A 23,984-nucleotide genomic window follows, 5' to 3' on the forward strand; every position below is an offset into this window, starting at 1 on the left:
GGCAATTTTTCACTGATCTCAGTTTACACATAGCGAGAATATCAAGTATACTGTGAATCCCCTCACCTGGTAATCCAACATGCTCAACGTTGGGAAATATTGCCGAATACGAGTTTCAAAAAAGTAAGGAAAAATCCAAATTATTGGCAACTCCTCATTAACTGAATGAAAACAAAATTAGAAGGTGTTGATGTGTCAAGTTCCTCAGTATGAACATCAAATGAGAAATCATCCTTTAGCTACATCCTTAGCTACATCACTGCCCATTACTCTTTACAGCTGACATCTGCTAACTCAGTGTCTGGTTTATTTACTATTTACAAAATATTTACTGATTACGTAGATTTCAAATCGAACAAAAATCAATACAAGTTATAGAAATTACCACATATTCTTTCAGTAAATGTGCCCAGAGTGTGATATTTAGGTGTAACGATCTTAGGTTCCGTGTGATTGGGCTTAGAAGATTAAACTATGGAGACATTTGGCACTCCTTACATAGAGCAGAGTGAAGGGTGATTTGATGCAGACTGAAATGTTAAGAAGTTTTTTCTTTCAAAGAGAAATAAGCCAGGCAGAAGATGAGTTTTTTTTAATTCAGCAAGTTAGTAAGTCTGTAATTCATTGCCTGTAAGAATGAAAGAAGCAGATTCAATAGAAACTTTCAAAAAGGTAACTGTATAAATACTTGAAAAGGACACATCTGCAGGGCTATGGAGAAAGAACAACGAAGTGGGACAAATATTACCTCTTCAATATCTACAGATATAAATCAAATTAAATCAAACCAATTTTTGAAATTCTTTGCAATGTGGATAAAGGAGAGTCCATTGATGTAATGTACTTGGATTTCCAGAAAGCCATAATATCACAAGACTGTATGATACATGGGCAGAATTGGGCCACTGGCTCATCAAGTCTGCCTGGCCATTCAATCTAATTTGATACTTCTCAACCCCATTCTCCCGGCTTCTCCTTGTAACCCTTGACCCCCTTGCTAATCAAGAACCTACCCACATCTGTCTTAAACATACTTGAAAATTTGGCCTCCAAAGCCTTCTGTGGTAATGAGTTCTACAGATTTACCACCTCTGACTGTAGGACAGGTAGACAAGTTGGTTAAGAAGGCATATGGGATACTTGCCTTTATTAGCTGAGGCACAGAACCCAAAAACAAAGAAGCTATGCTGGAGCTGTATAAACAAACTTAGGTTAGGCCACAACTGGAGTACTGCGTGCAGTTTTTTTATGGGAATGTTGTGATTACACTGAGAGGGGGCACAAAGGAGATTTACCTGGCTGCTGTGTGGGTCAAGGGTCTATGGGAAAGATTGGATAGGTTGAGGTTAATTTCCTTAAAGTAGTGAAGGTTGAGAGGGTACTTGATTGAGGCACATAAGCTTATGAGGAGCATAGATAGGGTGGTTAGGAAGGTATTTCTATTAGTAGACGGGTCAATATCAGAGGGCATAGATTTAAGGTAATAGGTAGAAGGCTAAGACGTAATTTGATTTTTTTTCACCTCGGGAGGATGTTGGAAATCTGGAAGCCTACCTAAAAGGGTTGCTGAATCAGAAACTCTAGTAACATTTTAGTAGTATCTAGAATATTCACTTGTCGGCTCCAGGGCAATGGGCCAAGAATGCAAGAGTGGAATTAGCAGCGTCAGATCTTGTTGACCTGCTTGAACACAATAGGTTGAATGGACTCCTTCTGTGCTCCAAGTAACTATGAGTCTTTGAGAGAGACTCCACAAATGTGGCTTCTTTTTGCTCAAGATTAGTAAATTAAGGAGAGATGTGATCAAAATCATAGAAGCATTTGTTTAGATAAATCCAGAGAACCTATTCATTTTGGCGTAGAAACAAAGAACAAAAGAAACAAAATGTTAAAATTAGGGCGAAAGCATCCAGGAGCAAAGTACTTTCTCATGCAAAAGTAGTCAAATTATTGGAACATACTGCCCCAAAAGGGGTCAATATGACAACAATAGGGAATTCCCAAGACTTGATTGATAGATAGGTGTGCGGTTAGGCTGATCAAGGGATATGGATATGGAGTAAAGGCACATAATTGGAATTGAGATGAGGATCAGGACCAACTAACACACTCTCTTTCGCTGTACAAATTAAATAATGATGAACTTGTTTCAGGAGCTCTCTGGCTTAGATGTATTCCTCATGTTTCTATATTCCTAAGTACAAAATATTCCTATTCCATTCATTTGAATACATATTATACTGAGATTCCATACTTGTATTCCGTGAAGTCTTCCATTCACCAACAATCTTTTTGAAGCTGTGGGCTAGAGCCTCCACTAGGCCACCAAATGGCGGGTCAGTCACCATAACAACAGACTTTCCCTTGTTCTGACATAAGAATGTTCGGAATGCTTCAAAGGCTGGCTATGAAAAGTAAATGAAGTAAATCCGTGTCAAAACACAAGAGCAATTTCAAACAGGTTGTACAGCCGTACTGACAACTACCTTTTATAAATAAGATACATTAAATATGTATTTTAAATGTTTTGACTAACAATTATGATAATTTTATGACCTGAATCTTTGCCCTTACTTACAAGGAGATATTTTTAAATTTGCCCTTGGGGTAAATAAAAGGGAGTACTATGAAAAACATTAACAATAAAAATACACACACGCATCCAATTTAATTTAATTCAAGTTGAATTGTGCTGCTTTGAATTCACCCTCCTTTTGGCCTGCTTGATCTTCTAATGCAAAATAGTGATGTGATACAGAACACATTGCTTTTGTGCAATCTATTCACGCCTCACAACTGGACATACAGTCACAACTAATGTGAAAGCAGAGAAAAGCAATGAAGGGATCAACGCAGTCTTGAGAAGTCAGAAATAGAACATGACTTTAATTATGTGGAGTGTCCCAGAGAAACAATAAATTATTCTCTTTAGAGCAGGGAAGGTTAAGAGGAGCTTTAAATATATGCCATCTACAAGATTTACTGCAGAAATTCACCAGGGCTCCTCAAACAGCACCTCTCAAACCCATAACCACCACTATTTAGAAGGACAAGTACAGCAGGTACATGGGAACACCACCATCTACAAGTCACCATGACTTGGGAATGCATCACTCTTTCAATGTCACTAGGTCAAAATCCTAGAACTCCAAATAAAAATATTAGGGCTTTACCTACAGCAATGGACTGCAATATTGTGGATAACAAAGCCTACACTAGAGGGAGTTTTGTGGCTGGAATTCACTGTCCAGTTCAGTGGTTAAGGTGGAACCTCTCCACTTATCTGTGCCTGAAGTACTGTAAGGCTATGGTCCAGGTGCTCGGAAGGGGTTAAGGATGGATGGCTAGTTTGTTCAGCAGAAGGCAGACACAGTGGGTTATATGGCTTCTTTCTTTAGTCTATGGTTCAATTTTAAAGCGTCCTTGTATAATTTCAAAATCTTAATGCTGCTTACCATATGGATTCCGTTTAAATATAATGAACAGGAAAAATTTAACTTCTAAACGTCTTCACTGCTTAACCGAACAAACATGCATTGGTTCAATTTCAACATGTCCTTTTGATCCAGGGAATCAGAGGAGGAGCAAAACAGGAATACCAGAATAGAAATCACACAAGATTGCTGGATAACAAAGCACAACCTTTGTACTGTCTGCTTTACGGTTTAAGAATTTGAACAGAATAGTTTTATGATCAACTCTTCGCAAGATCAACAGAAAGGAGATCTAAATCTCTGAAAATCAGATAGCAGCAAAGGAACCGAGGTAAGACAACTTTTAAGCTGGATGTCACACAGAATATAGTTAATTTATGTATTCAGCTATAACAGCATCAATTAAATTGTGAAAACTGGTCACTTACTGCCGGTATAAAATTGATAGAGGTACACAAACAAAAATCAATACTCAATTCCTTCTGTACTGCTTAATTTTGTTTCTAATTAAATCAAGAACTGAACAGATAGCATGGAGCTTGAGCAGTACCGAACATCTAGTTAATCAACAATTTATTTGGTTTACCCAGCAAACAGCAAGAAGTATAATATGAGGCTAAACACAGGATAAACTACATAACAGGATGAATCGTACTCAAAGCATATAACAAACTTAAATACATTATGTATTTGCATGAACTGATAATTATTGCTTTTATCGAAATAGAAGAAAGTGAGAGCAAGATAAAACAAGGGGATTGTAAAAGAGTGATGGAGAGAAAATTAAAATCGATTATCACAGGATGAAGCTTCACAAAGCAAGGGATACTATTCAAAGATTACATGTAACTATAGCGTTTAAGTGGAAGAACATCACAAAAAATTAAACATTTGTGTGCAATGTATTTGAAACAAACTACCAAATGAAAAGGCTTTAATTCAAACAACATATTCAAGGATTGAAGAAACAACTACAGAGAAGTGCTATCGAGAATAAGTGGTTTGAAGTAGAGCCTGCAGGAGAATCACATAAAATCAGGATCTTCAAGTCTGCCTCCAGAATTAGAAAGGTAACTATCAGTGAAAATTTTGGTAATATCCTCAGAAATCAAATAAAACAGTACCAGTGTGAAAGTGTTAAAGAGAATCACAGGAGTTAATTTTCACTGGCGGGGAAGAGTGATTCAGGTCAATAAAACTCTTGAGTGGGAATTAAGTTGGAAACAAACTATTTAATTTAGACTCCGATTATAGAACCAGAACGCAGATTTACATACTTAACTAATCTTACGGTTTTGAAATACAACAGATGGTCCCGAATAAAATTAGCTATTGATTTACTAATTTAAGTAGAAGTATATAAATGGAAACTTCACAACAGGTAAACCCACTTTTGCTTTAGAGCCTTCCCCAATTACCCGTTGAAATGCTGTATATAATACATTTTAGTGTTGTCCTAAGAGCTTGTTCTACACTGGGTTTATATATGCAGCAAATGTGTTTGCTTAATTTACTACTCAATTTAATAAATATTTTATTAGTTCAATTCATCATATATTTTGTTACCTCTGTCACCAGTTCCTGAACTATGTTGAACCTTAGGAATAGAATAGACCTCAGCTACATGGGTTCCCTAAACAGCGAGCTTCTTGTGCAGTGACCAAGAACCAGCATGATGGCTCAGTGGTTCGCGCTGCCTCTCAGCGCCAGGGACCTGGGTTTGGTTTCAGCCTCAGGCTACTGTCTGTGTAGAGTTTGCACATTCTTCCCGTGTCTGCGTGGGTTTCCTCCAGGTGCTCCGGTTTCCTCTCACAATCCAAAGATGTGCAGGTTAGGTGAATTGGCCAGGCTAAATTGTCTATAATGTTCAGGGATGTGTAGGTTAGATGCATTAGTCATAGGGGAAATATAAAATGATAAGGTAGGGGAATGGGTCTGGGTGGGATACTCTTCTGAGGGTCGGTGTGGGCTTGATGGGCCAAATGGCTTGTTTCCACACTGTAGGGATTCTATGATTCTACAACCAACAACTTGGAAACACAGAAACATAATTATACCTACTTATACTCCAATTACGAAACTTTTGCCCACATGTTTAACCCAAATAAATCCCTTTTCAGATGTCTTACAGTCTCTTCACAATTTATTTTACTACCCATCTTTGTCTCTTCAACAAATATAGCAACCATATATTTGGTCCCTTCATCCAAATCATTCAAACATATTGCAAATAGATTGAGGGTTATGGTGCGAAGATGATGTGAGGCTTGGAGGGGAACTTGCAACTGGTGTTCCCATGCTTCTGCTGTTCTTATCTTTCAACTGAATAGAGGTCATGGGTTTGGAAGGTGCCTTGGAGAATTACTATGGACATCTTCCAGATGGCACACACTGCTGTACTCCAGCAAGGATTCCTGCAGCACACCACTAGTTACAGCTTGTCAACCCCATGGTCCCATGTGTCCCTACTCTCTGCTTCCTGCTAACTAACCAACTTTCCTCTTCAAGCTAATAAATAATCTTTACGGTGGCACTTTATCAAATGCCTTTTGGAAATCTAAGCACATCACAGCTACATGTTTCCCTTTGACCAGCTGACCTATTACTACTCAAATAACTCTAATACACTAGTTGAACATAATTGTCCTTCCACAAAACCAGACTGGCTCAGTATGATTGCATGAAGATTTTCTAAGTGCCCTGCTTAATAACAAATTCTAGCATTTTCCATACAACAGATGCTAGGCTAACTGGCCTGCTGGTTCCTGCTTCCTGTCTTGCTCCTCTCTGGAACAAAGGAACTACATTGGTATTGCACCAATATAATCAAACACCACATCATATATGTATTGGTACTTACCTTTCCCCCAAAGAAATAATGATTAAACATGTTGTAGTGGCAAAACTCCTCCTCTGAATAAAACTGGGAATATCTAAAATGAAAATAAATCATATTTATTATTACAGGTATTCTTACGAGTTGTGCACTGGGCTATGAGACACGAAAATTAGATTATGAACAGTTGAGAATGAAGAGAAAGAACATAAAGGGTGATTTTTGAATGCATCAAACTGAGGAAGAGGTGTCTCAACACAGAATGTAATACTTCTCACATTTTGCACCACTGCCTGCATCAATCTATCCCTTAGGATTTGAGTAAATAATCCAGTGATGAAACAATAAACAAAAATGAAACATTTGTCTGATGCATTTGAAATGAGTGGCTGCTAATTCAAAGGGCAGTTAAGACAATGTCTTTACTATGTAGGCCAGGCTAGGTAAGGATGGCAGATTTACATTCTTAAACTGAATGGATTTTTACAACAACTGATGATAGCTCTAAAGGTTACCTTTACTGGGACTAGCTTTCAATATCAGATTTTATAATATACCAGAGTTCACATTCCATCAGCTGTCATGGCTAGAGGTGAACCCATTACCTCAGAAATGAGAATAATAAGTTTGAGGCCAGGTGCTGGCAGGTGGGACTAGATTGGGTTGGGATATCTGGTCGGCATGGACGGGTTGGACCGAAGGGTCCGTTTCCATGCTGCACATCTCTATGACTCTAGAGAACCAAGGCGAATACCGAAAGTACACGGACAGCAGATAAAGAAATTGAGGGCAATATGAACATATGGCAAAAGATTGGTGGGAGGCATGAAAAGGAAATCAGAAGTATTTTATAAATAAAAGAAGGATAGGCAAAGACATGATTGAGATATTGATGGTATTTTTACATCAGTCTTCACTAAAGAAAAACAACTCTAAATGTCACAGTAAAGGAACAAGAAAAGTAAAGGAAATGGATAAGATGAAAGTAGATAAAGAGATACTGGGCCCAGTGAGCCTTGGTTGCTGAGAAAAGTAAAAGTGGAAATTGCAGAGGATTTGGTCAAGCTTTTAATCCTTTTTGGGTTGGGATGTGGTGGCCTACAAATGTAAATGCTAAACTGTGACCAAATGACCTCCTTCAGTGCAATATTATTTTTTGATTCTATACTGCAACTTTATGTCCATGGCTTCATGTCAGTCTCGAAAGATGGAGTGGATTTTTGAAAAATATACACGATGTCTTAGGTGGGTATAAAAATTCATAAATCCCGAGGCTAATGAATCAAACTTCAAAACATCCGACCATCATCAAACGTTCTTATTCAACCATAACCTGCTGTCAACAAAACAGCACTGCCCATCTACAACCTTCCCAAAGGGTAAGAATATTATTTAATGCTATTGGTTTGTTAAATATGTATCAAATGACTTTTCCAAGTCTTTAACTGACAGAAAGGGAATTAAACAGGCTAATAAAAGGGATAAGTGAAGATTAGTGGGTAAAATAAAGCAAATTGGTAAATGGTTTTAAATATATAAAAAGTAAAATTCAAAAAAAGGCTGGATCAATAAGTAATGAGAAGGTGAATTTTACAAAACAAAATAATGGCAGAGATATCAAATGAGTACTTTGCCATATTTTTTCACTGAAAAATTCCATACTGTTGTAGCTGTACAGAAGTAGAATGCCAATATAAGTCAAAGTTATAAGCTATGGTCACAATCTTTCAAACATCATCAAAATGAACGTTTGTTAGAAGCTTGGAAGGATGGCAATATGACAACTTTGATAAAAGAATAAACTAGATAATTATAGATTAGTCAGTCTGACTGAGAGAAGTTTAAGCCATAAAAGAGATCTAATTACTTGTAAACTAAAACGTAGAGAAATTAGCTTATTTAAGGACTGGTAGCACAGACTTGCTGAGTAAAAGGAAATGGATGTTGCTCATATCGGTTTTCAAGAAGGTTTTTGATGCACACAGAGAAATAATTGATAAAATTATGGCACACAGTAATACAGGCAGTATGGCAGCAGTGAGTTAGTCAAAGAAGAAAACACAGGAATGGCCAATAGACATTTCTCAATGAAAGGAATGTAAAACGTGGTATTCATGCAAAAAACATGTTAGAGCATGAAAAGCAAAAAGGTAATACAAAGCATTTACAAATCATTGGTTGAGAAAATTAAAAAAAGGTGTTCAGTTTTAAATGCCATACTTTAGCAGGATTTAAAGGTCAGGACTGAACACAGAAGAGATTCAATATGATACCAGGGTGAAATGTTAACCTATAACCTAGAATGAGAAAAAGGTTTAATAAATGTTTCAAAACCAAAACTAGAGGGCATAGGTTTAAAGTGAGAGGGGAACAATTTAAAAGGACCTAAAGGGCAACTTTTCATGCAGAGGCTGGTGCATGTATGGAATGAGCTGCCAGAGGAAGTGGTGGAGGCTGGTACAATTACAACATTTAAAAGGTATCTGGATGGGTTTATGAATAGGAAGGGTTTAGAGAGATATTGGCTAAGTGCTGGCAAAAAGGACTAGATTAGGTTGGTATATCTGGTCAGCATGGACGGATTGGATCAAAGGAACTGTTTCCGTGCTGTACATCTCTATGACTGTATGACTTACAGTTATGAGAAGACTTGATAAAGTAAAATATATTAAATTACCTCTAGTGTTTGGCAATATAACAAATAGAAGGCATCATATTAAACAATCACCAAAATAGTTAAGGTAGAAGTTAGGAGACTTTATCTTATACAGACTGTCATTAGGAGGAGGAATGTTCTGCTGTCTCAAAACTGTAACACCTTTTAACAGGGAAATGGATACAATATTTGAAATGAAATATTTGAAGTATGAGAAAACAGCAAGGGAAAGAGAAAAGTAAACAATTCTTTCATTATTGTGATCAGTAAAACAGTTGAATGTCCTCCCTTTGGTACAGGGGCACTATAAATTTCCATGATTTAATCTAACTTTACAACACCAAAGAACAATAACATTAATCCACTACTGCCTTTTTAATCAAACATCAGAAAAGAAAATTAGCCAACTATACTCCTTCCAAGAAGCTCCTTGACAATTAGTCTAAATTCAAAGACTTCTCTTGTTTGTATTTGAATGGGCTTGATTAAACGTCAGTAACAAAAGAAAAGCAACTGGCTAGTGCTGCAAATAGAAGTCCCAATGATATATTTTGAACCTAGAACATAAGGAGAATGATTGGCTAAATGGAGAGAGATGAGATGCCAAATAAATTACAGTTACATATTTCCTAAACCCTTTAAACTTATAACTTGGCAAAGAAATAAGGAGAAATTGATCTTCGGGAAAAACACCATTTTATCCAGCTCCTTTCAAAGTAAAATCAAATGACTTATCAAATGACTTTTGTTCACACAGCAATAATCTTTAAAAACATTGCCAACTCAAATCTGGTTTAATATTCTAAAATGTTCATTGTGTAAATATTCTTAAGAAGCATGCAATTATTTCAGAACGAGATTAACAACCTCTAAACTGCATAATCCGGTGAAAAGTTAAATAATTACAGTGAAAATGTATGGGAAATGTGTTTGATTAACCGGTGTTAGATAAACGTAACTTGTCCCATCCTTGGCTCTGACATTGCTGTAATTACGCTTGAACATATTTTCAAGTCCACAGAATTTTGTTCCAACAAACTTGCTGCCAATCACCATAAGGGTTCAACCTGGATTAGTCCACTTTTATGAAGGGAGGTGATACACACATGTACAAAGTTAATCAATTGATATTCTGGTCAAATTTAATCTGTAAACATCTAATGATAAATTAAAGAAACAACTCCTGAAGAAAGACAACACTAAAAAGAACCAGGTTTTGTTCGGACTTGTTCTTACACACCTCCGTCATGAATGAATCCAACAGCAGCTAGCTCTGTTTACCTTTTGTTCAAACTCTGCAGGTTATTATTGATTCCCTTGCATTCAGCCTGTACCAATGGCAGAAAGCACACAGTCTTTTCCTTCTCACTCTGGACAAGAGCAACATGCTATCTGTTCAAATGTTACTACAGTACTGGATACTAACACGCTTGCACCAAAGGACAGGAGTACGTCTCTAGTCCATTCACAGCAAATGAGGCACCAAGATTCAGATGACAGAAAACTGCAAGAATGTACAACCTCAACACTAACCCAGATTGCAACTGAAAGGAGTGAAGACCAGCTATTACTACAGGTACTGTTTCCTTCAAAAAAAATCCCTTTTCTTGGCAGTAAAGAAGCCAGCAGCATCTCAATAGTTTATCAATAATGCCCATTTTTTCTCTCCTTTAGGTGAGGCAAACCCATGAGAGTAAACTTAAAGAGGAGTTATCTCCATTTAAAGAATATATTTTGGAAAATGTTTTTAAAAATGCATAACTTTTATCATGTTACAATGTGAAAGTGATGTGTCGACATGTTAGTAAGGTTTATTTCACTGTGTCACATGGTCAACCAAAGGCTTGCAATTCAAAACGGAGCAAGTGCCCTTTTAAATTATTGCAGGAACAAAAATCTGATAATAACACCACGCAAAACACATGCTGTGTTAAAATACAAAAGCAGTGTTACACTTGAAACCTAGGTATAAACACTGTATTTTCTAAAGGTAGTTATTACATATTTTCCATAATTTGCATAAATGTGAAATAACCAAATATTTGCTTTAGGCGAGAACCTTGCTTTAAGGTGTTGACTGACAAGTGTGTAGGTGGAATTGCAGCAACTACCTAACATACAGTGGAGGAAAGAGACATTTGAACCCTGCACTTTCAGCAGAGAGCACTGGAGACAACTCAGTAATCAACTGTTGGGATCAGCACAATAAAACATTTCAACACAGCTACTACAACAAATGATACTGCTTCTTTAAGCAAATGTATTACTGCAGTGCTTTATCAGTGTTGTTTCGAGCAGAACTGTGATCTTAAAATGAGAATTGAAATACAATGTATGTCCTGATCACTATAACTTCACATCAACGTTACACCTGATCGACATTCCCTGTACAATGCCACAGGAGATCAATACGCCGTTTTCTAGGTAAAACACCTCTTCCAAAAGCATGTCCAGACTCAGACAAATGCTAATCAGAACAGTACTATCAAGCACATAGCAATGACACGTTTACACATGTCATACTTGTAAAGGTACAGGGAGAAAGTGAGGGCTGCAGATGCTGGAGATCAGAGTCAAGTATGTGGTGCTGGAAAAGCACACGCAGGCAGCATCCGAGGAGCAGGAGAATCAACAATTCAGGCATACGCCCTTCTTCAGGAATGAGGCTTGTGGGCCGGGGGGCTAAGAGATAAATGGGAGGGGGGTGGGTTTGGGGGGAAAGGTAGCTGAGAATACGATAGGTAGATGAAAGTGAGGGAGAAGGTGATAGGTCAGAGGAGAGTGGAGTGGAGAGATGGGAAAGGTGATGGACAGGTCAGGAGGGTGGTGCCAACTTGGAGGCTTGGGACTGGGATAATGTGGGGGGAGGGGAAATGAGGAAACTGTTGAAATCCACATTTATCCCGTGTAGATGCAGGTCCCAAGGCGGAATATGAGGCATTCTTCCTCCAGGTGTCAGGTAGTAACGGTTTGGCAGTGGAGGCGACCCAGGACCTGCATGTCCTTGACGGAGTGAGAGGGGGTGTTGAAGTGTTCAGCCCCAGGGCGGTGGGGTTGGTTGGTGCGGGTGTCCCAGAGATGTCCTCTCAAACAATCTGCAAGGAGGCGTCCTGTCACCCCGATGTAGAGGAGACTACATCGAGTGCAACTGATACAGTAGATGACATTGGTAGAGATACAGGTAAATTTCTGTCGGATGTGGAAGAATCCTTTGGAACCTTGGGTGCTGGTTTTGCACTTCCTGCAGTGGCAGGGGAAGGTGCCAAGAGTGGGGGGATGGACCCGACGAGGAAGTCGTGGAGGGAATGGTCTCTCCAGACACTGATAGGGGTAGAGAGTGAAATATATCTCTGCTAGTGGGGTCCGTTTGTAGGTGGCAGTGTGACGGAGGGTGATGCGATATATGCAGAGGTTGGTGGGGTAGAAGGTGAGGACCGGAGGGTGGGTTCTGTCCTTGTTGCATTGGGGTTCTAGGGCAGTGGAGCGGGAAGTGGGGGAGATGCGCTGGAAGGCATCGTTAACCACGTGGGAAGGGAAATTGCGATCTTGGAAGGAGGAGGCCATCCGGGATTTTCTGAGATGGAATTAGTCATCCTGGGAACAGAGGCAGAATTCAGAATTGGGAATAAGGGATGGCGTTTTTATACGAGGTAGGATGGGAAGAGGTGTAGTCTAGGTAGCTGTTGGAGTCGGTGGGCTTGTAGTAGATATCTGTGGTTAGTTGGTTGCAGGAGATGGAGAGATCCAGAAAGGGGAGGGAAGTGTCTGAGATGGTGCATGTGAATTTGAAGCGGGGGTAAAAGGTGTTGGTGAATTTGATTAACTGTTCAACCTCCTCGTTGGAGCACGAGGTGGCGCCAATAGAGTCATCGATAAAGCAGAGGAACAGGTGGGGTTGGTGTCCCATGCAGGTGCCCATGGCTACCCCTTTGGTTTGGAGGAAGTGGCAGGATTGAAAGGAGAAACTGTTGAGGGTGAGGACCAGTTGAGCCAGGCGGATGAGGGTGTCGGTGGAAAGGTACTGGTTGGGACAGTGTGAGAGGAAGGAACGGAGGGCTTGGAAGCCTTTGTTATGGCGGATGGACGTGTTGAGGGACTGTATGTCCATAGTGAAGATGAGGTGTTGGGAGCCGGGGAAATGAAAATCTTGGAGCGGTGAAGAGCATGGGTGGTGTCCCGAACGTAGATGGGGAGTTCCTGGACTAAGTGTGAACAGGATAGTGTTGAGGTAGAAAGAGATGAGTTCAGTGGGACAGGCGCAGGCTGAGACAATGGGTTGACCGGGGCAGTCATGTTTGTGAATCTTCGGTAGGAGGTAGAACCGGACAATGAAGTTGGAGGCTGGGGGTGAGGGATCCCCAGAGGTGATGTAGTTGTGGATGGTCTGCGAGATAATGACTTGGTGATGGGAGGGGAGGTTGTGGTCGAGGGAGCAGTAGGAGGAGATGTCTCCAGGTTGGTGCCTGGCTTCAGTGGTATAGAGGTCAGTGCTCCAAACTACTACTACGCCCCCCCACCTTCCACCCCACCAACCTCCGCATTATCCTCTGCCACCTACAAATGGACCGGACCACCAGAGATGTATTTCCCTTCCCACCCCTATTAGCATTCCAGAGAGACCATTCCATCCGCGACTCCCTCCTCAGGTCCATGCTCCCCCCACCAGCCCACACCCCACTCCTGGCACCTTCCCTTGCCACTGCAGAAAGTGCAAAACCTGCACCCACACCACTCCCCTCACCTCCATCCAAGGCCCCAAAGGATCCTTCCACATCCAACAGAAATTTACCTGTACCTCCATCAATGTCATCTACTGTATCAGTTGCACCTGATGTGGTCTCCTCTACATCAGGGGGACAGTCCGCCTCCTTGCAGATTGTTTGAGTGAACATCTCTGGGACACCCGCACCAGCCAAACCCATCACCCCGTGGCTGAACACTTCAACTCCCCCTCTTAGTCCGTCAAGTCCATCACCTCCATCGCCAAACCGTTACCACCTGACGCCTGGAGGAAGTACGCCTCCTATTCCGCCTCGGGACCCTGCAACCATACGGGATAAATGTGAATTTCAATAGTTTCCTCATTTTCCCTCCCCCTACATTACCCCAGTCCCAAGCCTCCAAGTTGGCATCCACCTCCTGATCTGTCCATCACCTTTCCCATCTATCCGCTCCACTCCCCTCATGGACCTATCACCTTCTCCATCACCTTTATCAACCAATCGTGTTCTCAGCTACTGTCCCCCCATCCCCACACCCCTCCCATTTATTTCTCAGCATCCCAGCCCACTAGCCTCATTCCTGATGAAGTGGTTATGTCCGAAACATCAATTCTCCTGCTCCTCGGATGCTGCTTGACCTGCTGTGCTTTTCCAGCGTCACACTGGAAGGTACAGGAAAGAAAACGTAAACCAAAGAATTTCGTGCACTGCCATTAATATTCTGCAAACATAAAATCTCATTTCAAATGATTATATCGATACCAAAATAGTTTATTCTGGGAACATAGGTATTGCTGTAAAGGTTAGGTTATTTTTTGTTTACCTTTAGTTGCCCTTGATAAATTGTTCACGTTTGCTGTTGCCCTGATCATTTCAGGAGCCAGGTTTGAAAGGTAGCAGTGAGAAACATTGAGGACATGTTGCAAAGCACTCAGCCAACAGCTGTCATTGTGGCCATTGTACATTAGTAACACAGTGAGTTGATGTCTAAACAGGTGAAGATGGTATGTCAATCAACAAGACCACTTTGTCCTGGCCAGTGTCAGACTTCCCAAGTATTATTACAGCTCACTCATAGAGGGTGGGGTGGGATTGAGGGCAATGGTAAAATTAATGGACTAGTAATCCAGTGGCTCATGTTGGGACATTGTTTAAATCTCCCCCAAAGCAACTGGCGGAATTAAAATTCAATTAATAAATCTGGAATCAAAAGCTAGTGTTATGACCAACCGTCTCAAAATATATTTAGTCTAGACCTTAACATTTTCTTATTTGAAAGGTAAATGTAAGGTGTGTTGCATTCCAGAAGCAATTCGATTGGTCAAACTACTCGACATAAAGGAGAACACATGATTTTTACACTACTGTTAAAATACAGACAAAATAAAATTAAACAAATTGGCTTAACTATAACTTTATCAAAATGCTTAACAAAATAATAGATTTGTTCATTTCTAACTGCTCCAATATAGCAACATCCCATAAATACACCCTTGACAGAGACAAATTCAGTAAAATAGATTCTCTCACATGCATTTCTAGCAGTAGGAACAGAACCCAAGTTTTTAGCTGTTAAATGATCAGGGCAACAGCAAACGTGGACAATTTATCAAGGGCAACTAAAGGTAAACAAAAAATAACCTAACCTTTACAGCAATACCTATGTTCCCAGAATAAACTATTTTGGTATCGAGAGAGGAATAAGAGCTTCCACATCCAGCTGTTGCTGAAAGCTAAAACTAAAAACCCTGGTTCTGTGGGAGCTTGACCTACCCATTCAAGTCATTTCTATTATTCCAATGTTTTAAAAAAAAAGCCAAGGCCTCACAAGCTGTATATTTTTATTGGCTTTGAGCAGATTGCTCATCAGCACTTCGGTGTCAAACTATCATAAAAACAAACAGGACAAAATGCACCTCTCTTCAAGTCATAGTATCATCACACTAGTCTCAGTAACAATAACCACAGAACTATTATTAACTGGCCATCTAGTTCACTCATGGTCTTTAGTAAAAAATCTTACCATCTTTAGCCAGCCTGGTCTATACATGACTACAGCAGCACCACTGCTGACTGAATTGGCCTAATGCTACAGTACACCATTGCTAGACTCAGTCTATGGCAGGAGATGACAGAACTAACAGGAGGGAAATTACCACAATAGTGCCTCACAAAAATGATTGACTCTTGAATGCCCTGATCTTGTAAGCTTCTCCTTTTCTGCTACAAGATCAAACTGCTACAACATCAAAAAAAAAACCAAATGGATCAGCTAATATCAACCGAAGCACCAGAAATGACAACTCTGCAAAGTACTCCTTACTAACATCTCAAGGCTTGTGCTGAAATTGGAAGAGTTGCCACAAAGACTAGTCAATCAACAGCCCCAACAGAGTCATACTCTCAGAATCTTACCCCACCGCCAAAGTCCCAGGCACAACCACCACAATCCCTGGATAAGCCTTAACACTGACACTGGACAGATGCACCAAAGGTGGCAGCACAGTAGTAGACAGTTGATAAAGAGTTGTCCTGGGAGTGCTCAACATTGACTCCAAATCTTATGAAATCTCATAGCATCATGTTGAATACGAGCAAGGAAATCTCCAATTGATTACCACCCATACTCCACCTCCAGCTGACGAATCAGTGCTCTTCAGTGTTGAACACCACTTTGAAGAAGCACAGAGGGTGCCAAGAACACAGAATGTACTCTTGGTGAGAGACTTCAATGTCCACCAACAAGAGCGCATCAGCAGCACCATTGCTGACTAGATTGACCTAATGCTAGAGTACACCATTGCTAGACTCAGTCTATGGCAGGAGATGACGGAACCAACAGGAAGGAAATTACCACAATACTGCCTCACCAATCTGCCTAGCGCAGATATGTCTACCCATCACAGTACTGCTAAAAGTGACTACCGCACAGTCCTTGTTGAGACAAAGTTTTGTCTTCATTTCTAGGATACCTATCACTGTGCTAAACGTTTTCAAACAGATCTAGCAAGTCAAAACTGGGCATCGAGGAGGCATTGTGGGCCATCAACAGCAGCTCAACGAGCAAACCTATATCCAGACCCTCAACCTAAGTTACAAATCTCAAAACTCACTAATTTATTGTGTCAGCAGGGGATGACATTTAGATAGTGCAAGTAGAATATATGAACAAGGATTATTGCCAACACAATAAAGCTCAGTATTCTTGTCCAACAGTTTAAACATACACAGAAAACTTGAAATTTAGCCTGTTTACATTTTTTCTGAGAGTTATCAACATCAATAAACCAAAATACAGTCTGTTTTTCTATAATGCATGTTTCTTCAACACGAATTGCCTTTAACACAATTGAAGAATTTTGACTATTATTTGTAGAACATAAATCTTTCTTACCTGTATTGTCTATTACAGGATTTCAGCCCCATTAGTTTAAATGGCATAGCTGTTCGTGATTTTCTTATGACATGAGATTGCACGAGAATAAAACTATCACATTATATCAGAACCGACTATACTCCAATCAATACAGAAATTCTGGAAAATGTCAGCAGGTCTGGCAGCATCAGTGGAGAGAAATCAGAGTTAAGCAATCAGTTCTGAAGAAGGGTCACTGGACCCCAAACGTTAACTCTGATTTCTCTCCACCGATGCTGCCAGACTTACTGAGATTTTCCAGCAATTTCTGTTTTGGCTTTTGATTTCCAGAATCCACAGCTTTTTCAGATTTCCCCACACCGATCAACACACAGATGTGATCAATGTTATGCCTTTTGTTGTTTCCCCTGAAGCCACTGCTTTAGATTAGAGACAACATTACTTATTTTGTCTATCATTTCTGTGGCAGGGCAGGTGTAGTGAATGATTCATTGGCTGGACCACAAGACCATTTGTTTCCCAAGATTTTTTTTACCAGAATGGAAAATCAAAAGTTACGGGGGAAAGACGGGAAAGTTACGGGGGAAAGACAGGAAAGACGAATTAAGGATTGTCAGATCAGCCATGATCTCAATGAATGGCAGAGCAGACACAATGGGCTGAATGGCCTACTTCTGCCCCTATGTCCTATGATCCGACTAATCATGTTGCTGTTAAAAGTAATCATAAAGTTGAATTCCACCATACAAAACTGGCAGCATGAAAGAGCGAGAGAATGTTTATCCAAAAAAATTAAGTGAGTGATCACTAGAAAAACATGACCGTGTTTGACACAGTGTTTCATCTGGATTTTATATGACCCACTGAGCTTTAAAAACATGCATATGGCATGGGTTCAAATCTCCAAAGTGGATTGATTGAGCATTCCTGCACGGCTGTGAGAATGCAGGTGAAATACAGCATGGCAACATCATAATGGGCTGACCTTGGTGAACTCAACATTAAATGTGAATCTGCATGAGATGGAAAGAAAATGGAACGAGAAGTAAATGTAAATTTGAACTTGAAACTGAATTAATTGAGATACTCACATAAGTAGTCTCAAAATGCTGCAGTCCTATCGGACTTTCTCTCTCTTCAACGATGCTATCGGATCTGCTGAGTTTCTCCAGCACACTCTGTTTTTAATTTCAGATTTCCAGCATCTGCAGTATTTTGATTTTACTTGAGCCTTGGTACGTTTGACGCCTCTGATGAGTTCTACTACAACTCCCTTTCAATTTAAACTCAATTAATGTAAAATTAACCACTGTTTCAGAACATTCAAGCACAATGAAGGTAACACTGAACAGTTTGATCATTTTTCTTTTCACCTATTTTGCAGGTAACACCAAAGCAGTTTCTTCAAAATCTCTGCACTAAAAGAGATAAAATAGAAGCGCACATACTATCCTTGAAGAACAGGAACACTGTTCTTACAGTAAGAGTTCTGATATTATAAATACTTATGAAACAAGTAAACAAACAAAAAATCTGCCCATCTCAGAATTTTAACAACATGTAATTGTACCCTCCCAAGTCTGATTCTATTATATTTTATTAATGACTCAGTTTTCTGCTTCTCTCATGCTCGTAATTGTGCAGAACTCAGCAGAGAACCTCAAAGAACAGATTTCCAAACAATATGAAACAATAAGAAAAATCTTGAACAATGATGAGAAAGTTTCGCTGGAACTCATTGACATTGAAAAAAGGGTTGCTTTGGGAAAACTCCAAAAGATCATCAAAGAGTGGACTAACAACTTAGATCAAATAAACAAATCCATCAAAGCAACGCAGAAAGTCCTTAACCAAGAAGAAAGCAAAGTTCATTCAAATCAACCTCAAGAAGAAAGCAAATTGCAATCAAGTCAAGCTACAGTAGGTCCCATTTTTACTGATTTTGTTGTGCGTTCCTCAATCCATTTAATGAATTGTGTTAGCAATTTAATATTTTATCAGTTATTGCAATGACTAAATAAGAAACTACGTTAAACTGAAGGTCAAACGGCACAAATACCAGTGACAGCTAATTTTCACATCGAACAAAGACATGCAATTTTTCAGTCCAAATAAATTATACACTTACCCAGGTAATTAAAAAAAACACATATGCAATTCTTGGTGTTTACTATAGAAGTTGAACACAATAAGACAAATTGAATACAAACTATTCCTATGTGACAATGTTATTCTCATTTTTACTAAACATAGGAACAGAAGTAAGCCATTCTGCACATTGTATTAAATGGCAGGGCAGACTGAATCATGACTAATCAAACACTTGCGTCTTTTACCCACACCATCCTCATAACTACAGTATTGACAATTAAGAACTTATCAACCATACTTTAAATGTATACGAAGGCTGAGCTTATAAAGCTGCCATGTGTACAAAGCCCACAGCTTGGAGAGACTACAGGCTATAGAGGGACTGTAACATTTATGTTTTAAAAACTTATTTCTTTATCTTCCTAATTTATAGTAAGAAGAACTGTAATGTAAAACTTTCAGCTTTTCTCTTTCTCTATTTTTGAGTATCTAAGATGGCGCCTTGTGCGGCGACATTGTACACATCTCACTGTACTCCTGTACTTTGTATTTGAATACACAGGACAATAAACCTAATTTATATTCAAAATTCAAATTCCATAGACTCACCACTCTTACAGTAAAGAAATTCTTCCTCATCTCAATTGTAAACAGCATTGCCATTATTTTTAATTTGTACCCAAGAACTGAAATTCCAAAGAGGAAATATCTTACCTGCATCTACCCTTTCACTTTAAATATACTGTTGGCTTTAATGAAATCACCTCTCATTCTTCAAAACTCTTGAGAATACAGGCTAAGTTTGACCAATCTATTCATAACTTAAAAATGTGTTGCTGGAAAAGCGCAGCAGGTCAGGCAGCATCCAAGGAACAGGAGAATCGACGTTTCGAGCATAAGCCCTTCTTCAGGAATGAGGAGGGTGTGCCAAGCAGGCTAAGAGGGACTTGGGGGAGGGGGGTTGGGAATGTGATAGGTGGAAGGAGGTTAAGGTGAGGGTGATAGGCCGGAGAGGGGGTGGGGGCGGAGAGGTCCTATTCATAGCAGAGTCCTGCCATCCCAGGAAAAAAACCTGGTGAAACTTAATTGCACAACTGAAGTAAAATGTCATAACTCCTATACTGAAATCCTCTTGCCTTCCTAATAGCTTGCGGCAACCACAAGTCAGCCTTCAGTGACTTATTGACAAGGACACCCAAGTTACTTTGCACATGTATTTTTTTCAAATTTTCTCCATTTCAAAAAATACTCTGCAAATCTGTTCTTCCTGCCAAAGTGGATAACCTCGCATTTTTCAACATTATATTCCAGATGCCACGTTCTTGTCCAATGACTCCTTCCAAATCCACCTGTAAACATCTTCGTCACACACACATTCCTACTCAACTTGTGCCTTCTGCAAACTTGGAGATATTACATTTGGTCCCCATGTCTGAACAATCGATACATATTATGAACAGCTGGAGCCAATAACTGATGCTTGCAGTAGCCGACTATTTGTAGTTTGCCAACCAACTCAAGAATGACCTATTTATTTCTATTCTGTTTTCTGACTGTTAGCCAATCTATGCCAATACATTACTTCTTATGTGTTTTAAATTTGTAAAACATCCTCCTGTGGGGGACCTTATCAAAACCATTTTGAAATTCCAAATATTGTAGAGTCACTCACTCTGACTCCCCTTTATCAATTCTGGCACCTACATCCTCAAAACACTCCAAGGTATGTCAAACACAATATTCCATTCTTAAATCCAGGCTGACTATGCCCAATCATATCATCCTAATCTAAACATCCATTTATGATATCCTTTATGATAGTTCGTAGATTTGTCCTAATAAAGCTGAGAGGTCTGTAGTTTCCTGTTATTTTTTCCTATCCAGCTTTGAGAAGATTTGTGGCTCAGGTTGAGGTTCTGGATGTAGGTTTGCTCGCTGAGCTGGAAGGTTCATTTCCAGATGTTTCATCATCCTATTAGATAACATCTTCAGTGGATCCCAGGCGAAGCACTGCTGATAATTCCTGCTTTCTATTTATATGTTTGGGTTTCTTTGGGTCGGTGATGGCATTTACTTTGGTGATGGCATTTCCTATGGTGAAGTCACTTCCTGTTCTTTTTCTCAGGGGGTGGTAGATAGGGTCTAACTCGAATTGTTTGTGGATAGAGTTCCAGTTGGAATGCCATGCTTCTAGGAATTCTCATGCATGTCTCTATTTGGCTTGTCCTAGGATGGATGTATTGTCCCAGTCAAAGTGGTGTCCTTCCTCATCCGTATGTGAGGATACTAGTGAGAGAGGGTCATGTCTTTTTGTGGCTAGTTAGTGTTCATGTATCCTGGTGGCCAGTTTTCTGCCTGTTTGACCAATGTAGTGTTTGTTGCAGTCCTTGCACAGTATTTTGGAAATGACATTAGTTTTGCTAGATATCTGTACAGAGTCTTTCAAGTTCATAAGCTGCTGTTTTAGTGTGTTGGTGGGTTTGTGGGCTACTATGATGCCAAGGGGTCTGAGTAGTCTGGCAGTCATTTCCAAGATGTCTTTGATTTAGGGGAGAGTGGCTCAGGTTTCTGGACCTGTTTTGTCTGCTTGTTCAGATTTGTTGCTGAGAAATCAGTGGACGGTGTTCATTGGGTACCCATTCTTTTTGAATATACTCTTTGTAGTTCCTCTGTGCTGCAGGGTGTGTTGGCTCATTGAAATAATTTTTTGATGCAGCTTAGTTTGTGGATGTTGGGGTGATTGCATCTGTAGTTCAATATTTGGTCCGTTAGTGTTGTTTTCCTGCAAACGCTGGTTTGAAGTCCCCCATTGGCTGTTCGTTCTACTGTGACATGGAGGAATGGCAGTTTGTTGTTGTCTTCCTCCTCTTTAGTAAATTTTATGCCAGTAAGGGTATTATTCGTGGTCTTGAAGGTTTCCTCTAACTTACTTTGTTTAGTGATGGCAAAGGTGTCATCCACGTAGCTGACTCAAAGTTTGGATTGGATGTTGGCAGAGCTGTTTGTTAGAGACTCTGCATTACTGCCTCTGCTAAGAACCCTGATATTGGAGATCCCATGGGTGTTCCGTTGGTTTGACTGTAGGTTTTGGTATTGAAGGTGAAGTGTGTGGTAAGGCATAGGTCCACTAGCTTGATGATACTGTCCTTGTTGATGAAGTTAGTGGTGTTTGCTGTATGTGTCTTTGGGCCTTATAAGAGTGTAGTCAGTGTTTCCTTGGCCAGATTAATGTTGATTGATGTAAACAGGGCTTTTACATCAAAGAAGACCAGTATTTCATCCTCTTCTATCGTGGTGTCTTTGATGGTCGTCAGGAAATCTTGAGTGGAGTGGATGGAGTGGCATGAGTCTTCTACTAGGTGTTTTAGTCTTTGGTGTAGCTCCTTGGCCAATCTGTAGGTTGGTGTTCCAGGTAGTGAGAAAATGGGCCTGAGGGAGGGGGGGGGGGGCTCCTGGTTTGTGAATTTTGGGTAATCTGTTGAAACGTGGTGTATTGGATCCATTTGGTTTCATTTTTTGGTGGTCGGTCTTATTATAGTCCTCCAGATTTCTGAGGTTTTTTTAGTAGGGCTGAAATTCGGTTCTGTAGTTGTGGGGTCGGGTCTACTGCCACTTGATGGCAACTGTTGGTATCTGTACGTAGGATGTTCGCTTTTTCAATGTAATCTGTTTGATTTAGATCGACTGTCAAGTGTCCTTTGTCTGCAGGTAGGATAACAATGTTTTTATCTTTTTGTAGTCCTTCCAAGGCTTTCCTTTCTTGTGTATTGAGTGCGTTTCCTTTCTTTTTTCTGCTTAATGTTGGTGTGACTATCTGTCTGATGGTTTGCTGGGTTTCTTCTGTGAGTTGGTTGTCTTTTAATGTTGTTTTTAATGCTGCGAAGAAATCTTTCTTGTCCGCATCCTGGCAGTTATAATTTAATCCTCTTAGTAAGACGGCTTTTTCAGTGTCTGTTAAGGGTCGGTCAGATAAGTTTTTTATCCATGCTTCTACGTTGTCAGTGTTGTTACTTTGTGTAAGTTGGTCTAGTTTTTTCTGCAGGTCTAGTTTTTTTCATTTTCTGTGTTTGTCGCTGGCTAATATCCATAGCTTATTGTACTGTGCCTGTCCATTCATGGTCTGTTGCATGAGTGAGTAAAGATTTTTGGTGCAAACTTTCTCGATTATATTTACGGAGTCTGTTGTGGGCATCATTATTCATTTCTCTAAACATTGCTACATTGCATTTCATTCTATTCTTCCTTTCAATACCAGTTCTGATTCCTTCTTTACTGTATTCTAAAAAAACTTCCTCATCCTCAGATTTATTACTGTTTCTGGCCACTTTACAAACCTTCTCTTTTAACCATATACAATCCTCAACATCCTATGTAAGACACAGTTAACTGACCATCTTTGAGCTTTCGGCACTTTGAAGCGATGTCTAAATGTTGTAACCAAGTAACTGTTCTTTAAAGACTGTCCATTGCCTATGTACATTCAGGCCTTTAAATCTAATTTGCCCAATTTCATCTCAGTCAACTCGTGCCTCACGCTTTTACAACTTCCCTTGTTCCAATTTTAAGAAATGATTCAGAATGAACTACTTCACTTGCAGACATAATGTAAAATTCCATCATATCTTGGTCATTCATCCTTAAAAGGTTCTTTTACAACAAAATTATTGAGTTTTTTTGCATTAAGAAACACTTGAGTTAAGTCTGCAAGGTAGTCACCCATTCCCTCTGTCTCTGCGATTCTAATCTGTGGTGACCACCTCCCTATAGCAGCAATCCACTGTCTGTCACCTCCTAGATGCACAGCAACTCTAGCTGCTGCTCAAGTTCCAAAACCTGGAGCTCAAGCTTGTGCAGTCAGTGACACTCCTGC

The 23,984-nt window shown here is 39.8% G+C and overlaps 2 protein-coding genes across 3 annotated transcripts in view; one reads left to right on the plus strand and one right to left on the minus strand.

Moving 5' to 3' along the window:
* The window catches only part of zcchc4 (zinc finger, CCHC domain containing 4), a 117,507-nt gene that overhangs the window by 15,236 nt on the left and 78,287 nt on the right, over nucleotides 1-23,984 (minus strand). For both annotated transcript variants that reach the window (XM_043693657.1, XM_043693667.1), the window contains 3 exons: nucleotides 6,295-6,367; nucleotides 2,255-2,405; nucleotides 67-161 (listed from right to left, as the gene is read on the minus strand). In XM_043693657.1, the coding sequence (XP_043549592.1) occupies nucleotides 67-161; nucleotides 2,255-2,405; nucleotides 6,295-6,367 (319 nt within the window). The remainder of the gene's footprint in view (nucleotides 1-66; nucleotides 162-2,254; nucleotides 2,406-6,294; nucleotides 6,368-23,984) is intronic.
* LOC122551576 (zinc-binding protein A33-like) overlaps nucleotides 3,313-23,984 on the plus strand; it is a 33,632-nt gene continuing 12,960 nt past the window's right edge. The window contains exons 1-5 of the mRNA XM_043693682.1: nucleotides 3,313-3,372; nucleotides 3,570-3,765; nucleotides 10,228-10,502; nucleotides 18,408-18,503; nucleotides 18,668-18,943. Coding sequence (XP_043549617.1) covers nucleotides 10,263-10,502; nucleotides 18,408-18,503; nucleotides 18,668-18,943 — 612 coding nt within the window. The 5' untranslated portion in view covers nucleotides 3,313-3,372; nucleotides 3,570-3,765; nucleotides 10,228-10,262. The remainder of the gene's footprint in view (nucleotides 3,373-3,569; nucleotides 3,766-10,227; nucleotides 10,503-18,407; nucleotides 18,504-18,667; nucleotides 18,944-23,984) is intronic.

Source organism: Chiloscyllium plagiosum, chromosome 1 (genome assembly GCF_004010195.1).
Source record: "Chiloscyllium plagiosum isolate BGI_BamShark_2017 chromosome 1, ASM401019v2, whole genome shotgun sequence".
Lineage (NCBI taxonomy): Eukaryota > Metazoa > Chordata > Chondrichthyes > Orectolobiformes > Hemiscylliidae > Chiloscyllium > Chiloscyllium plagiosum.